The sequence below is a fragment of the Etheostoma spectabile genome, chromosome 14, assembly GCF_008692095.1.
Source record: "Etheostoma spectabile isolate EspeVRDwgs_2016 chromosome 14, UIUC_Espe_1.0, whole genome shotgun sequence".
NCBI lineage: Eukaryota > Metazoa > Chordata > Actinopteri > Perciformes > Percidae > Etheostoma > Etheostoma spectabile.
The window spans coordinates 19,130,868-19,149,480 of record NC_045746.1 but is presented as its reverse complement, the minus strand read 5'-3'; the positions used below and the strand labels follow the sequence as shown (position 1 = coordinate 19,149,480).

At 39.6% G+C, this 18,613-nt stretch overlaps 1 protein-coding gene across 1 annotated transcript in view; it reads right to left on the bottom strand.

Moving 5' to 3' along the window:
• Window positions 1-18,613, bottom strand: part of rnf19b (ring finger protein 19B) — a 58,367-nt gene that overhangs the window by 5,919 nt on the left and 33,835 nt on the right. The window contains exons 2-6 of the mRNA XM_032535900.1: window positions 14,352-15,637; window positions 6,890-7,089; window positions 4,180-4,324; window positions 3,012-3,174; window positions 145-259 (exon numbers count right to left, since the gene is read on the bottom strand). Of these exons, the coding sequence (XP_032391791.1) occupies window positions 145-259; window positions 3,012-3,174; window positions 4,180-4,324; window positions 6,890-7,089; window positions 14,352-15,010 (1,282 nt within the window). The 5' untranslated portion in view covers window positions 15,011-15,637. The remainder of the gene's footprint in view (window positions 1-144; window positions 260-3,011; window positions 3,175-4,179; window positions 4,325-6,889; window positions 7,090-14,351; window positions 15,638-18,613) is intronic.

Here is an 18,613-nt window from a genome sequence, read left to right as displayed (position 1 = left end):
ACATGCTGTATTTTTCATTTTATAAAAAAACCTCTCTCCTCGTGTGCCTGGACACTGAAAAACAATCTGCGCTCGGTTTGTTTTAGCCGTCAGCCCGAGAGATTCACAGCGCATTATAGATGGAAGTCTTGTCCAGTTTCTTACCGACGCTGACGGCTGCGATGACAGGGGCGGTGATGATTGACAGGGCCACGCCTCCTGTGATGGCCAGGTTCCTCCTGTGACGAGATGCCTTCTTCAGCTCGTAGTGGGCGTAGATCTGCAGCAGAGGAGAGGAAAAGAGGTCAGAGGTGAAGCTGAACGGAAGCAGGGGTACAGGCTAAATGTCGTAAGTAATGAACGTACAGCCATGCTGAGTAAATGTAAATACTTTTCCTCATGATAACAACCCTATTGATTACAGTATAAAACAAAATGAGTATCTTAATTACACCCATTGTAGCTGATTGCACTGCAATTGATGCAAAATACTGGCAGACTTAACTACATACACACACGTTTTCAGATTACTCATTTAGCTTGAGGCATGAACTACCAGGAAAAATAGATGGCTTTGATGCCCATGCTGTCATAGAACCAGAAAGTAATCATTAAAACGTATTCTTCTAAAAATCCTTGTAAATGAGCAAGGAATACATAAGTTTTGGTCCCCTCCGTCGCCATCTTTATTTGCTTCAGATTCTACAAGCCTGTAGAAAAGTTATGGAGTCCGCCACAAAACGTTTGTGGAATCTTCTGATTAGTTTGATCATTTTACATTTTTGTGTGAAGTGCTGTTTGAAAGCTTCTTCACACTGCCCGGAATGTCATTATACATTTAAAGTATAAAATATCAGAATCCTCCTGAAAAAACACCATCATGTTTAATTTGTGTGTATTTGTATGATGTAAACTCCTCCCGCAGACTTTGTCCAAGGTGGTTACAACCCCTAAATTCCCCCCAAAAAATCTCTGTGTTCTTCAATAGGAGCTACAGACTTTATGGAAATACTGGTAAGTGATGACAATATCATAGAGATCAGCAGTAGAATATACAAATACTCCCTTAAACGTTCAGTAACCACAGGTTTTGAAATTAAAATTGTGTAATGTGTAATACTATGATTCATTATGAATCATCTTTGATCTACACTTATCACACACAGACCCATTCCTTTTAAACATCCCTCAAAGCTTCTCCTTGAAATAAAAACAAAATCTGTGTCAGAACTTGTCAAAGAGACTATTCTGCTTCACTTCGCTCTCACAGAAACATTCCCTATAAAAAGTGTTCTGACTAAGACGGCCGAAGCTCCACAACACTTAGGCAGGTTTTAACAAACACAGTGTGTGGGTGAGCTGCTGCGCCTGAAGCTCCAGCTCATTTAACTAGTTAACCACTTCCAAATGTTTGCACTGTGCCAGATCTTTAAAAGGTTTCCATTGTAATGTGCAGTTCCACTGTTCTCCAGAGGACTGCGCTAAAGTACATTAATGTGCAGCCAAATGCCCAGTGTCATTTCCTTCCTCTTTTTATTGAAAGAGCACTGGCCATTTTTGTCTCTAACTATACAACATCATAACTAACTGCAAAAAAACATGACAAAGCCAGGATAATATCATATTCATAGAGACATAAGAAGGATTTCAGAATTGAGATTTTAGAAAGCCAATGTTGTGACTTATGTTGATATAATTAGTATATTTTGCAATTTAATAATTTACATTTTTCAGTTGCTTTCAATTCCATCTTTGCCTCAAATTAAATCTCTAAATCTAAAAGATCTGTCAGTATCTTTGTCTTATTTCATAGGAACTTCAATCTAAAGAAAAGTTGTATTAATTGGTATTAATTAAAGCCTTTAGGTTGCTTTGAAAGATGTAAAGGTCTTACATTTAGATCATTTGTGACTTTTTAAGGACACTGACGTGACCTTTTGTCTGTCCTGTGAACTATCAGTCAGCTGTGGGTTCTAATTTTAAAGTGCTACAGTCTGTCTTTGGGTCAGTGTGACTGATGATGGGAATGGAAACCGTTTGTGTTACTCAAAGCAACAGAAAGCACTTTCTGTTTTTTGTAGGAAAAAGTTAAAGATTGTGTTAAAAAAAGAGGGCAGCATACTGAAACTTAAACAGAAAAGGTTTTTGTTCTGCAATGTCGTAAATTCCAGATAATCACCAGAGGAGTATTGTGAAAGAGCGACTGCACCAGAGCTGTAAACTATTACTATATATATACTATGTGTGTTGCCACAACACGGAGGGTTTCCACTTCTGGTTTCTGTAGCTGATTATAAACGTTAAGTTATTTGACCATAAAGACTAAAAACAGCGCTGCTCAGTGAGACGTTAGAACGCTACACACAGATGAAATGAAAGGAAATGCTTACTATTATCAGCGTGCACGTCTCATGTTTATAGAATTTTATTTAAATATAAAAATATAAGTAATGTTTCATAATGATTTTTTACTTAAGAAGTTCCCTCATTGTCACTAATTTCTATTTCCTTCACATTTTTTTCAATTTAAATCCTGGATTTACTTTTAAAATTGAATCTTGAAAAGTAAAACTGTGTGGTCAAAACACTACTTCTGAAATTAATAACAAAAAAACACAGAAAATCCAAAACAATCAAGTCACCAAAACCTAAAACCTTGATTGTGTTAGAAACAAACGGGAAGAGTTACATGTATGGCAGATCTTACGTCCTGGAGGTCATTTTGCTTTAAGATGTTTGTTTTTTTTGTTTTTTTTAAACAAGATCAATATGTACTTTAATTCTTTGAAAAGAAAAAAGTCAACAGTATACATGACAAAAAACTAAAAAAAATACGATTGTAAACATCAAGACAGCAGCCGATCTTAATCTTGGTAAAAGTATGTATTTCTCTGATGTTAATTTAACAACTTCTGTTTCTGCTCTTAAACCTTGCCATGATCATTCAAATGGTCAAAGCACTGCCCTCCTGACTTGAGGTGTGTTATACTGCTCTAGCAGCTGGAGCTTCTTCCTCTCTGCAGGTTTCTCACCTTGCGGCCGACGTAAACCGGGATGCCGATGACCATGGCGGGAACAGCGATGCCTGCGATGAGGGTGATGCCGACTGGAGCTCCGATCAGGGTACCCAGCTGCCACAAAATCTTCTTCTTCCTGCTCCAAGGCTTCTTCCCCCAGAATGTGCAGCCAGATGGACTGATAGAGGAAAACAGAGGAAGTGAAAAGGAGAGGAAATGAGGGAGGAAAACAAAGGGGGAAGGAAACATGAAGGAGTTTACAGTTACGAATCTGAAAGGTCTTAACAAGTCTAACATAGAGCCGATGTAATGTAGTTTAGTGTAGTTTATTTCAATCACATGTGTCAAACTCAAGGCCCACGGGCCAAATCCGTCCCTATTGTCAATTTAGGTTCACAATAAATTTTGACCAACCTAATCTTTGCGTCTTTTTTAACGCATCTGTTGCTTTTACTGAAGTTTTTGTCACTTTTGCCATAATTTTAGGCACTTTTTCCAACAATTTTGCCACTTTTTCTGAAGTTTTTATTTGCGCGATTTCCTATGTTTTTGGCCTTTTTTCGACATTTTTGCTTGCTTTATTCTGTCATGGCTAAGTTACGTTTTTGGGGCCAAGCTGTAAATGAGAAGACTGAGACATACAAATTTTCAATTGAATAAAGTATGTCAATAAACTCGACACGTCTGGGCCTTGATGTGATTCTTATTTTCCAGTGTGGCCCTTACTGAAAGCTTGAGTTTGACATCCCTGACATAGATACACAACATCACATACAGTACATAACATAAATGTTAAAAACAAAAACAAAAAGTGTCACTTTGATTCATACAGTGTCACCTTAACTCATTTATAATCAATACTGACCAAAGAGGTGTAGCATAAGCATTTGCTTACTACACCTACACTTTTTTTTTTTTATTTATATTTTGCTCTTACAGTAGGTCCCTCAGAATCTTATAAACCTCATCAAATGAATTATTATTAATTTCTGTATGTCATATACATATCACATATTAACACGTATTACGTGCAGAAGATATAAAACAAAACAAAATAAACAAAACAAAGCACATTCTCATACACGTACACATTGCCATACATGCCCCACTTTTTGGTGAGGCATGTATGTTTAGCATGTTTAGCATCTTCTTCATATGAGAAGTGAAAAGGAGATTTCCGTACCTGAGGTAGTGCAGGTCGGAGATCTCCTTCATGCAGAGCCAGCAGAACTCGCAGCCGCAGACGGCGCAGGTCATGTGATTGCAGCTGCCGTCATTCATCTTGATGATGTAGGCACCACAGCGAGGGCAGGGCTTGATGTCATCAGCTGGGGACAGAAGGGAGTTCAGCACTTAGTGACACTGCTCATGTCAAGACATGAAGTGTTTGAATGATGAATGTTAATAGATGGATGATGGATGTTTCCTTTTTTGCATGTTGTTAAAAAATCTGTTGTAAGAGCATTTTGACATACTGGGGAACATGGTTATTTCTTTTCTTGCAGAGAGGTAGATAAGGAGATTGATACCACTCTTGTGTTTGTACGATAAATATAAAGCAGGAACCAGAAGCCAGTTAGCTTAGCTTAGCATAAGGACTGGAAACGGGGGAAAGTTTTCACTAAGTGATGTTTTGGCATTATTACACTTTGGTTTATGTAGAGATTAAACAAACAAAAAAGATATAACGTGGGAATTAGCGAGCTTTACAGGAGCTAGAAAGTAGATTTTGTTCCCACTGAAGATATCCAGGCTAGTTGTTTCTCCATTTCCATGCTTTGTGCTAAGCTAACCTTCACATTTATTAAACAGATATGAAGATGGTATCGACCTTCTCATCTCACTGTCAGCAAGAAAGAGAATAAGTGTGTTTTGCAAAATGTCGACAGTCCCTGAGTTTATTAAAGTACCTGTCCTCCCAACACACTGCTGTTTAGAAACTCAGCCGTGAAAAAATGAAATAATAAAACATCAGCAATGACTCGAAAAAGAAATCTAGGAGTATATATTTAAATTACTCAGATAACCTCAAGTATTATTAAATTCTTGAAACACACGTTTGTATTTGGTTAAAATTATTACACCAGTTGAACTTAATCTGAAAAGTATCAAAAGTGAAAATAATTCCACCAAAATAGGAGAAACACAAAACATGCCTTGAATGCATAGGATTCAGATTTTAAATGTAAAAAGAACAGAACTCTAGGAAGTCCTCATTTAGTTAGTTTTCCTCCCCAACAACAAAATCAAACCTCATTAGAGTAATGGATTGGACAATTGCAGCAGTTGTACTCTAAAGCTTTTTAAAGAAAGGGATAAAAGTCCATTTCCTGTGATGCTGGGAACTCTGCTCTTTAAAGGGCATTATGGCATTTTAACTTAGACTCTGGCAGATCTGGCTAAAATGTAGGCTGTGTGTGCGTGCGTTCGTGCGTGCGTGTGTACTTTGTATTTTGCTGACACACTCTCTTGTCCTCCCTTTCTTCTGCCCTCATCTTTCATCTTCATGTCTCTCTCCCTCCCATATCTCTGTTTCCATCTCTCCCTTTGTCTCTTCATATTTGTTTTATTGCAGTGACTAATCAGCAGGTATTAACAGACATTCAGACAGACAGGCAGACAGAGAGGGAGCGGCCTGGATTTTTCTTGAGTTAGTCTCAGTCTTCTGGATTGTCGTCAGTTCTTCTGAATGCTTGGCACAGAGTGGCAGACTGGAAGTGGTGAATTAAGGAAGACAGCAAGAGAAGATTGGCTGAGGACAGCTGGAGGGATTTAGTTAATAGATTTTTAATCAAAATGGAATCAAAGACGCACACAAACACACACGTAAGGATGTTTGCGCACACAAGCACGGATGTCTGTTTTTAATCATCACTACAACAAGTCAATTAAAGGAATACCTTAGTATTGTATTTTGGATTATTATTTTAAGGAAACGCTTGTTGACTCTCTCGCAGAGAGTTAGATGAGAAGATTGATACAACTCGTGTTCGTGCTGTGAATATGAAGCTACAGCTTAGCTTTGCATCAAAACTGGAAACGGGGAAACAGCTAGCCTGCTCCCTCCAAAAATCCACCTTCCATCACCTTAAAAGCTCACTAATTAACATCAAATTTTCCCCTGAGTAGTTTAAAAATACATTTGTCTATGTTAAAGTAAAAGATATGTTCCTGAATATCTACAATACAGAATAGTCTCAAAATGGTGTCCATTAACAAAAAATACATTTACAGAGACCTAGAGATTAAACATTTCTTCCCACATCACTGAAGATGTTCTGAAACTCAACAAAAACTCAGTTTCAAAGTTATCAAAGTGTATTAAATGAGGGTTTTTTAGAAGCATATTCTATAACTAATCACTAGCAAAATTGCTGAAATGCATACAAATATCACACTTAAAAGGAGTATAAAAGGGGGTCTGTAATTCTATGGAGATGGATACAGTTTTATTAGCTATGAGAACTGAAATCTGACAATGACTTAGGGTGAGATTTTTAAAGGCTGTGTGACAGGAAGTAGGGTTCTGCAGTAGGGAGAGGAGAAACTGCGATATAAATAGTGTCTCACGCTCGGTTGAACGCTGCTTGCGGTGGTAAACGCCGGGGAGTCGCTACAACAGACACAAGACGAGTTTGAGTCAGAGCTCTGACAGACTGATGTGTGATAAGGACTGACAGACAGAGAGGCAGAAAGTTCTCAGAGGTGTGAAGAATATTTTACGGTCGGAAATGCCAGGGGGAGAACATTTTCTCTGTCAGACACAAGCACAATGAGTGAGTGTCCGACTGGGGTTACTTTTGATCCAGGGAGGGTAAAAGGTGTGTGTTTGTGTTTGTTTGTGTGTGTGTGTGTGTGTGTGCCTGTGTGTGTGTTTTTTTCCAGGTACCCACCGGGTCCCTGCTCCTGTGTATAGCTGGGTGAGTGGCTGCTGTGGGTGTGCAGAGATTGCGCCCTCTGCTGGCGGGCCGAGTCGCAGGTCTGGTTGGGATGCCAGGCCTGTTTGCAGTGGTAGCAGAACTCGGCACCACATCCCTCTCTGCGACACACCAACCTGGGACAGCTGGCACAGCCCGAGGCGATGACGGCAAACCTAAGAAGAAGAGACAGACAAAGAGAGGAGTGTTCAATAAAGTAGAAACTGAAAAAGTCCAACTATGAAGTCAGAAAAAAAGACTACATTTTGTTGATTAATGGGAGGCAATACTTGACAATCCTTCATTATATGACAGCTATATCATTTCTGATATTAGCATTGAATCAAAAGACTGTGAAATATGAACGGGTTGTTAGTACTGCTGATCCCACTGAGAATCAACATCCAACCGTCTGCCAGACACCCATATCTACAACCGGGTCTATGTGGATCTATGCTACATGCACAGCACAAAAACTAAGAAAGTAATAAACTTATGGGTGAACAAAGTCTAGCAAGCCAAAGATATTCCAGTCAGATATGTCTTCACTCAAACCAGAGCTACTGTAAACAGTTTGTGAATTCCTGGCTGACATTCAACCAATGGTGGGGAATCCAAAGGTGTGGCCATGGTGTTCAGTTCCTGTTGAATGTATGACAGCCCGCTCACACCTGCATTTATCACAGCAACCAAATTAAAATGATTTCAAAGTCAGTAGATTTCCAATTTATCCGCTCAACCTTGACATGCAAATTTGCACCGTTAATTGTAAACCGGCCCGAGACCGCTGGTGGTTGAGTCCAAAATGAATGAAGCTAATCCAAATTTATGTGACTTTGCTCTACCAGAGTATAAACATCCGCCCAAAAGAAATGCAGCATGGTTATCAGTCAGTCAGTCACTGACAGGAGTCAGTGTTGCAATTAGTCAATTGCAAGACCAAATGTCATGGCAATCCATCCAATAATAGGCCTTTTCCATGTAGCTATTTGTGATTTTAGGGTCCTGGTATGTTTCATACTGGCTCACTGTCACTCTTGCTGGGACACTTATTTAACAGAGCTATTGTCAGTGTCATTAGTAATGCATGGGCTATCCCTGCTATGACAAGTCAAAAAGTGAAAAAGGCCTATTGTCAACAGATTTCCACATAAAAAAACACAAATTGTAACCTTGTGGTGGTGCCAGAAGAAAGGTAGGAAGAAACCTTTTTTTTAATGAATCATTCTCTGGGAAACACGGATATCTTTACCAAATTCCATGACAATCCATCCAATAGTTTTGGAGATATTTCCACTTTTTGCTGTCAGGTTAGCCATGACATGATGAAATAATGTAATCACTAGAGCCCAACCAATACATTGGCAGGCTGATATTAGTCATTTCCCGATCTATCGGTATCGCCATTTATAACGATATAACGATTTTTTTTTTAAATATTCATTCATCAGAATCATTTAATATTTAAAAAATAAAAACGGACTGTCAACCATGTTATGAGCGTTGCCGTTGCATAGTTTGTCCACCAGAGGACACTCTACAACGTCCCTGTTGGCAACACTCATTTCTTTTTTTCTTAATGTGTTTTTGTTTCAAGGAATTTAAGTTTCATATCTTAAGTTTGTATTTTTAAACATTTTATTTACCAGAACTTTAATATATTTTGATGTTCCTCTGTTCTGTTGTGACAATAAAACAAATTATTATCATATTATTTTAATGAGAACTCATAAATAACTACAAATAACTAATGTCAGGGAAATCTGTTTATGTTTTGTAACGCGTTTATACAGTATATCGGCCGATACAGCGGCATATCGGATTTTTAAATAACCAAATATTCGTATTGGTATCGCCCCTTAAAAAACCTTTAAGGTTGGGCTCTAGTAATCACAGTATCACAATAACGTTGTCTTGCAACCATATGACGCTGACACTGACTAGAATATTCAAACACAAGCAACCAAGTTTGGCAACATATTACGCAGCTGAGATGTAACTTTAGAAATGCAGAAAACAACAGTTTCTAAGAGATGGAGATCTCCAATATGGCCACTAATGGGCACATTACAGAGTCTGGAAGCTTTCTGCCGCCTGGGAGGATAGATGGAAGATTTGATCAATGGAGTAATTACTTAGTAACAACATTGAGAGAGGAGGGGAAAAGAGATTGGATGAGGTCAGTCAATTGGGATTTCACAAGGTTCAATACTGAGTGAGGAGACAGAGAGGAGCAGTTAATACAGCAGTGATGGAGTTATTGTCAGTGAGCTGCCCAACACAAAGGGTTTGTTAAGAAACGAGCACTAAAATGGTCAAACCAGCAGGAAATTTGTGTTGAATTCTAAATTACATTGATAGACCTGGTTATAGAGTACAGGACAAAATGTGACAATACAGATTACTCCGTTATAGATTCTCTTTGTTATTCAAAAAAAGTGCTATGAATCATGAAAAAAATAGCAGCAATGTTCACAAATCTTGCAGCATTAAGAAATCACCTGAGCAAACAACTTATTCCTCAGCCTGTGGTAAATCTTTCCACCAAATTTCATTGAAAAATCTATTGAAATAGCCAGCACACTTCTAAGCCAATAGTGATACAGCAAAAAGGGTGTTTTATAACAATGAATTTAAAAAAGGCAATTACAGAGAGGGAGAAAGACTGAGGAAGGGCCATCAATCACTGAGGAAATCACAAAGCAGGCCAGTCATCAAATATTGTCACCAAGCTAAATGGGAGAAAACATGTTGGAGGAGTGATAACAAAAGCAGGCCGGGATGTAAAATTTTTGTTTTTCCTTTTTTCTACCCGGGCAAACAAAGAAAATGCCAGTGTTCAATGTATACTATTAAAAAAGGAAGAAGCGCGTGGGAGAAGTTAAAACATGACAAACTTATAATGGTTTTGGCACGCCTCCAACAAGCATGCCCCAACATGTCGTCCATTACCAGCTCTTCAAACATCATGACAGGCCTGCTCTCAGGACGGAATATATTAACAGATATCAGAAGAGACAAGAGTTTGCTTTCTCAGGACAAGATGAAACAAGAACTGGCATTCCACTTTACCCTGCATCTGTTAGGATTTAGACATCACTTCCAACACAAAACATCTACAAAAAGTAGCTTCTGTAATGAAGAAACCAACCGTGTTTTCAAAAGGCCTCGAAAGATCAACAGATGGTCACTTAACTGACTCAACGCTTAAATAACTGCATAGAATTATGATAAAACAAAGGGAAAGTAAAACACAGAGATGCCAATTTTGCATTTCTTTCCTGGAACATCAGCGCTCTGTGTCAACCTCGCCCAAACAGAAACCACAGTGTCAAACGAGTACTGAACAACAAAGCCAACTCATTAACCATTTCTCTTTTCTAAAATTCCCTGTGAAAAACCCTATTTTCCCCAGCTAAAGTCCAACTTCTTAATGTTTTATTGTAAGTGTCTAATGCAGAGCACTACAAAAAAAAACAAGTTTGCCCTTTTGTAGTACTTAGGCAAGTAGTTTATGGTTTTTATAATTCCTTTGTATTTATATATTTTATCTCACAAAGCATGTTTAATTTATTGTGTATTTAATCTGTTGGTTGTGTGTCATTTATCAATGTGTCTTTGGAGTAGCACTGCCCAAGCAACATTTCCTCTTGGGGATAATAAAGTAAATCTTATCTCATCTTCAATTCAATTCAACAACTGTATTAATCCCACAAGGGGCAATTCCTTAGGAGCAGCTACAGGCAACACACACATACATACAGCACACAAAGCATACATATAGGCCTCCACCCTAGAGAGTAGTTATGCATTTAAAAGTCAAATTGCAGAAAGGATGGTTAGCATGGTGATTAGTTTTAAAAGCAGGTAAAATATAACAACGTCTTGATGGCAACAGAGAAAATCTTATGGTGTATTTACACAGCGAGGTCACATAGAGAGAAAAGCTATTTTCATGGTGGCGCAACCACCAGCGCAGAAGCAGCACAAAAGATATTACAATTCATCCTGAGGTGAGCATAAATGTCTGGACCAGATTTCATGCTAACAACTGGAGAAAAAGAGAAAGACAGAGCATATGTGTGTTTTTGCTCTGCATCTGGCTAACTCAGGACTTGTTGCGGTACAAAGCACAGCTTGCCACAACAGCTTTTTCCTTGGAGAGCATCTCACGTCACAGCTGTCTCCCGATTGATGGATTTTGGATAGATAAAACAAAAGGAGGGTACAGAGGCATGTGAGATCACGAGTAGAGCTGTAAATGTGAAATACAACAAGACAGATTCAGGGGAAGGAGGCAGGCAGAGGAGGTTTATGAGTGCTGACATGCTGCGTGTTGATAGGAAATGTGCAGACAGTCCTGTCAGTGTTCAGCTCCACCAACAGCCACCTGGGAATCCTGCTGAGCTTGTAAATGCAATGTTACAAAACACACACACACACACACACACACACACACACACACACTGTTTATAACACCAGGATGAACTGAACGTGCATCAGCCTGACTCGCACAGAAACACCAAAAAAACATTGTGTGTCCATCAGCAGCAAAAGGCACAAAATCCAGAACAATAACAAGCACACATGTACACCGAGTCCAGTGTGTGTATTGATCTGTTTAATTAAGTCCCAACTCCTGTTGCCCCTGGCAACACTCCTTCTATGCTGCATCGATTGTTGCTATAGCAACTGACAGCCAGAGGAGACGGCACTCTTTGTTCTCACTGGATACTCAAGTCTGACAATCACACACAGGCTGAGGCCTTATTGGCTGACGAGACAAGCAGGTTGGAGGTGTTATGATGGTCAAGATGAGTCTCTAAAGATTTACCAGTTGTACATTTTCCAGAGCTAAAAACAATACATTTTGTTTGTTTTCTTTTACAGTTTTTTTACAACACTGAAAACCAAAAGACAAAGGGCCTACTGTAGGCTACTGTTTTGGATGTACAGACCCAGAAAAAGATTCTACATTCATTATATAAACTTTTCTGGTGCGGCTCAGTACCATTAACATGTTGCATGATGTCTGAAAAATAAATGAGGAATTGTTTGGTTGCTTAAAAACGCATTTGAAGTATTTTAGTTCATTTTTAATTTATAATAATCAATAATTAATAATTTCAATGTATTATTACTTTTATTATTCACTAACAATGTACTTTAAACCAGCACAATTACATTTTTTGGCCTCTTAGGTGCAGAAGATCAAGCTGACAACACAACAATCAGTTTAACAGTTGCTTATTTACAAAAACCAGCAAACATGAAGCAACATTAGTAATCATTTGGAGACGTGTCTCTTTCCACCTGATGACGTTGGGTCTTAACTGATTCTATGTTTATCTTTGACTTATCAGTTACTCTCATATGCATTGTCAACTGGATACTTTCGAAAGGGATAAGATACGAAAACCAGGCCGCATTTACGTACCTTTTCCACAAGTGGGTGAACACACACACACACACAAACACACACACACACACACACACACACAGACAGACAGACAGAGCCCAGATCGAGTGTGTGTGTGTTGACTTGGATTCCTAGGAAGAGCAGGCCATCATGTTTGGTTGTCAGGGTGGTTTTTCCACAGAAGTTATAAGAGCTGCTTCCATTATCGGTAATATCACTCTCATCATCAACTCGCCCCCATATGCACATGCCACATCAAACCACTTTGCATTCAAATAGCTCGGTTGTTACAGTTTTTTAACATTGCTAAACGACAGTGGGCACAACTGGAATCACATGTGCAAAACTCTCACTCCATTCTACACAGCAGCAGCTCAGGTGGACCAAACTCGTTTTTCGTTGCTAGAACACAGTTTTCAAATCTCTACACACTTACAGAATAGATTTCAGTCTGGTGCCTATCAAACACTGCTGATTGCAATTCAAGCTAATGTTATCAAACTTTACTAACTGACTGACATTAATATGTTAACTTACTAAATGTAGAAGTATTCTGTACCTGTGGAAATGTTACACAAAGCCTTTTAATGGCAGGGAAAACCCTGAAAAATACCTCATAATCTAAAAGGTTGTCATGACGTTTGCACATTCATGCTCCAATGGGGGCTCGCTGTCTTCAACTACTACAAGAAAACTTTTTCACAGCCTACAGACATGTTGAATGATCCTGAATGTATGCACTTATAAAAAAATTTAACAAAAACCTTAAATGTAAAAGAAGATCTTCAGCCTTTATGTGGGGGTTTGACATTCAGTAATGGAGACACCGACACAAACACACAAAAAGGCAAGTAAAAATACCACACAGATGCTTTGGCCTTCCCCTGTGACAATTCCAGTATTACCGTACAAAACCACAGTAGAAACACACCACTGAATATATGTGTTCCTCCTTTCCACACACACACACACACACACACACACACACACACACACACACACACACACACACACACACACACACACACACACACACACACACACACACACACACACACACACACAGAAACACAAACACAAACACAACAAATCACTCTTGCTTTCTGTGATGAAACAAACGTCTCTAATTTGTTCCATAAACCTACCGAGAGCTTCTCTACCTCTAAAGCCATCTGGCTTCCCCCTCCTCCAACCACAAGGCCCGAGCTGAACAGTCCTCTCACCTAGTGACAGTTTCAAATTCAACTTCCTCAGCCCGTCTTTCTCTTTCTTTTCTGTTGTCTTTAGGCCAAACAGAGAAATACAGTCATGTATCTGGAGTCTGAAGCAATACTGTAAATGTGAAATCCAGGCAGTTACAGCAGAAAGAATGAAGAAGTAACAGAAACTGAGTGATATTTTTATTTTTTTACTTTGAGAAAGTAATCGCTTAATCTCTGATCAGAAGACTTGATAATATCCCAGAAACGAGGAGATGGAAACAAACAAAGCTAAAGTTGGCATGAGTCCAGACCAACACCTTAAATTCTTACTCAAACTTCTATAACAACTATAACTTAGGTCATCTTAACAACCGCTCCAACCCTAAAATTGTCTTCTTTATTTTCCAAAGAAAGGAATGGCCAACCTCTTTGTACTTTTGTTGTACATTGTGCAACAGTCTACTAAACTAATGCTAAAACAACTGACAAATAATCTATAACTATCAACCATTTAGGTAATCTATTATTTGTCTAAGTGTACAATTTCAAACATCCAGCCTTAAGTGTAAAGATGTTGTGCTTTACCATCTTTTTTTTAAATGATTATAACTCAAACGGTGGGTTTTTATGATGTTGGACTGTCAAAAAAAAGCCATTGGAAGATGTCACCAAGGTCTGAACTTATGACATGCCTTTTTCACAATTTTGTGACAACTTTAAAGAGTACTGAACAATTTATCACAAAACTATTATCTGCAGCCCCCAGACGAAGACTAGGAAGAGGACAGCAGTGAGGATATCATGGACAGTGTCTTACCCGCAGTCCGGCGCAGGGCACCATCGGCAGTCTGGATCAGAGGCGAGGCACCTCCGCAGCAGGAACTCCTCATACTTTTCCAGCAGAAGTGCGTCATCCAAGATGTCTGCCACCTGTCGCGGGGCCAGTCTTTCGGCACACTCGGGGCAGCTGAGCTGGACTCGACTCTCTGTGATTTCGATGCGGAGGTACTGCCGCAGGCAGCAGAGGCAGGAGCGGTGGCTGCACCCCAGCAGCTCGGGAAGCTGTTCGGCGGGCTGGCGCACCAGGCACAGAGGGCATTCCAGGAGGGTGGCCTCCCCAGAGGAAGGGGCTCCGGCCAAGGACGGCTGGCTGGAGGAGAGCGGCTTTGAGGGCGTGCTGGAGGCAGCGTCCTGGAGGGTAGTGGTGTCTGTGGTGGTTGTTGTGGGCGTAGCAGACGCTGCAGCGGGTGCTGAGCTCAAGGCTGAAGAGAGAAGCTGTTGTTGTGTGTGGTGATGTTGGTGATGGTGGGATGAAGGGGGGGCGGCTGCTCCTTTGGGGCCCCTGGCTCCCCGTTTGCTGTGGAAGAGGCTGTGAAAGGAGATGCGGCCCTGGCGTTTGCCTGCTGCACGGCACTTAGGGTTGGGGACACCACTCACCGAGGAGTGAGGCGACTCTGAGTCTTTTTCTGATCCCATTTCCCCAGAAGACACAAACAGGGTCGGTTATTGTCCCCTGAGACACGTGAATATACCACAGAGGGACACAAGTTAAAAAAAAAAAAACACACTCAATCACACACAAGGGAGGATTTGTCCCCTTGTGAAAGCCAAACTGGAATGCAAATGCTATCCAGGCTTCTGTGAAAGACACTCGCGTCTGTAACCTCCTTCTTTCCTTTTATGACAACAAAACGTTATCAGGAAAAGACAAGAGTGAGATAACGGTGACGTAACTACAGAAAATGAAAGAGACTGCGCAAGTTCAAAGTGAAAAAGAAATGCCCTTTGGCTTTCAGAGTTTCTCTCAAACTCGACGGTCAAAAGGTTTACGAAGAAGATAAATGAGCAAGTCTTTCATCTCCCTGGCAGACGTCGAGGTGAAACATTACTGTGAGTCTCTTGGTCAAACTTAAAAGATTAATGTCTGTTCCAAAGAATGGCAAAAAAAAAGAAAAACTGAAAGATCCACAGGACAGAGTTCAGTCTGAATGTTGTGATAAATCCTCAGTTAGGATTTAATTCTCCTCAGCTGTATTCAGAGCCGCTCCTCCACTCGTCTTCCTCTCATTCTTTTTGGACGCCGGTCTCTCTGAACGGTCTTTTCTGTCAGGAAGAAGAGAGCAGGAAGTTAGCACAAAGAGCATGCTCAGTATGACACACCTCCCTTCTTCCCTCCCCCCCGCTTTCTCTCTCTCGCTCGCTCTCCCTTTCTGCTTTTCTCTTCCTGGGTTTTAATTTGATCATTAATAACTAATGATCATTAATCTGTGCTAATTACGTTTGAATGCAACGACTCACAAATGCAAGATAATGCTACACTGTGTTTAAATACCCATCATTAAAAGGTTAAATGTAAATCAGGAGACACATTTAAACACTAACGTAATACATGACATCATCAACCAGTCAGACCAATGAGGTATTCATGTGAAACCAGTCTCTCTCTCTCTCTCTCTCTCTCTCTCTCTCTCTCTCTCTCCCTCTCTCTCTCTGTCACTCGAGCACTGCAAGCTCTTCCTCCACTTCACACTGGATCTAGTGCCGTTGTCATGGTGACCTACTCTGTGACTCTGGCACTTATGTATACGTGTTCACACACACACACCCACACACACACACACCACACACACACACCACACCCACCCACACACACACACACACACACACACCACACACACGTGGGCATACACAAATACATGTATTCTTTAAATGCGAAGATAGACACACACTTCTAAATCCTAAAAATAGACATAAAAATACACACATATGCACTCATAAAATTACACGTTCAAACCAGTAATGAACTGATAATCATCAGCCAAATACACACTTACACACACACACACACACACACACACACACACAATACATCCTGTGTCCTCACTACAATTACAGGTTGTGTTAATGTTAAGGAGTGTATGTAAAAGACACCTAACAGTTCTTGTGTATTATTAAGTGTCATGTTTTATTTAGGTTATGCATGTATATATATTTATTGTGTTGTGTGAAAGCATTTTGACTTCTCTGTTTTAATTTTGGCTGAAGGGTTAAATGATTCTTAGGTTTAAAAATGTTTTTAAACTGATAAGAAAATGTGTACAAATGCAACATTGAGCTTAAACGATATATTTCTGGGAAGGTTTTTCAGCAGCATAAACAGAGAAATGTCAATTATGTTAGAACAAATCAATATGAAACTGGATTAAAAAGACTTAAGAAGCACAAATAGACTCCCACAGCAGTCCAGATGTGTTCTGGTTTTCATAAGAAAAGCAAAACTGATTACTGATTACTCAATTTATTTAGATACTTGTCCTAAAATCTTTTCTTTTTTTTACACACAGCGACGTAATGTAAAAACACATCCATTTAAACGGTTCCCATGGCAGCCATTAAACGGCCTCTTCTCGGGGTCAAACTGGGACTTCACTGAAATGTGTTTTAGTGCATATGAAGCCTGCAGTTCCTGAATATAGACTCCGACCGGCTGAGTTTGTATCACAGTTTTTTCGATTGCTAAACGACACAGGTCCCAACTGGAGCCACATGTGCAAAACTCAGTCTGCATTAGCAAAACTCGCCTGAGCTTAACAGTTCACATCAGCTGCAACACTCATTCAAAGCAACACAACTCTTAACACACATCTCAAAACAGGCTCAGTGCAGCCAAACACTATGAACAATCCTCATCTAGATAACACACACACACACACACACACACACATACACACACACACACACATACTGTCACTCAGAACACATTGAGAGTAAAAACACTATTTCATCAAACACCAATACAGAAAATACTAACTTTTCATCTTCACAGTTTGTACAATTTAAGTGACTTTACACTAATCACTCTCTTCTATAACAAAAGAGTCACATTATTTTCTTTCCTTTTTTAATTTTATACAAGTTTTGAGGTAAATATGAATGAATGAAAATCCTCAGTTTGCTAACCTACAGTAAATAGATATTTATATTTGTATTTTGTATGTAGTAATGTACATAATTACTGGAAAGGTTACAAACTTAAGGTATAAAATAGTCCACAAGTTTGAGTCATTAAATAGCATGCCTGTTCTCATTTCTGACGGTTTGAAGTAAGCACTGTAAAGCTACTCAAGATGGGCTTCTCTCATGGTCAGTCCGTGTTTGATCATGTGATGAATACATAAGTGTGGCCCTGATCTCATCAGAGATGGCTCTCCTTTATCTTCTTCCCTCCTCCTCCTCCTCCTGGTTGTCGCCCCGTCCCTCCCTCCTCCTCCCATTGCTCCCTGTCTATTGTTGGCATCCATTGTTTAAAACGTGTAATCTGACCTTTGACGTCCTGTATGTATAGGCCTATACTAAAGCAGTGATTGGTTAGTGTTCAGTTAAGCATAATGTGTTTGTGAGGAGTGTGTGTGTGTGCCCTGGTACATAAGTGTAGCATTTTGATTGGTTGTGTTTGGAAAAAAGAAAAGCAAGTCACTTCCTGTTACATTTTTTGTGTCTTAGGTAGAGAATTGTGTGTAGTGTTTTGAAAAAAAGGGTTTTATACAATTGATTACTGAGTGAAACGTTGAGAAATAGCTTATGGTTTTGGAGATTTGGTGTGTAGTTTTGCACTTTGAGTGAGAGGTTTCAAAAATCATGTGACATGAACATTTTGTGTGTAAGCAGCTAGAAAAAAATGTAAACAAATTGGATGTCTTCTCTTGCCACGAACCTACATTATCTATAAATACAAATGACTGTGGTGTTTCCATTGCTAACACCACATTACTTTGTGAAGAACAGTCCGCAGTTTTACTGTAGAAAAGGAAGTGTTTTTCACATTTTCAACTGTGTATGTAACGTCAGACATCTTACCTGGACATATGTGTCTTTGCTTTTTTACCTGTTCACTGTAATCTAAAACTGTATTTCTTGTTTGGTGTTTTTTATTATTTCCATAAAAGGCTTTACAACTTCTCTCTATAGACAAAATCAAAAAAACGGTATTCCTCTGCTCTGCTGCACCCGGAGCATCATCACACAAGCAGTGTCACAGATGTCTTTATGCGTGTGTGTGTGTGTGTGTGTGTGTGTGTG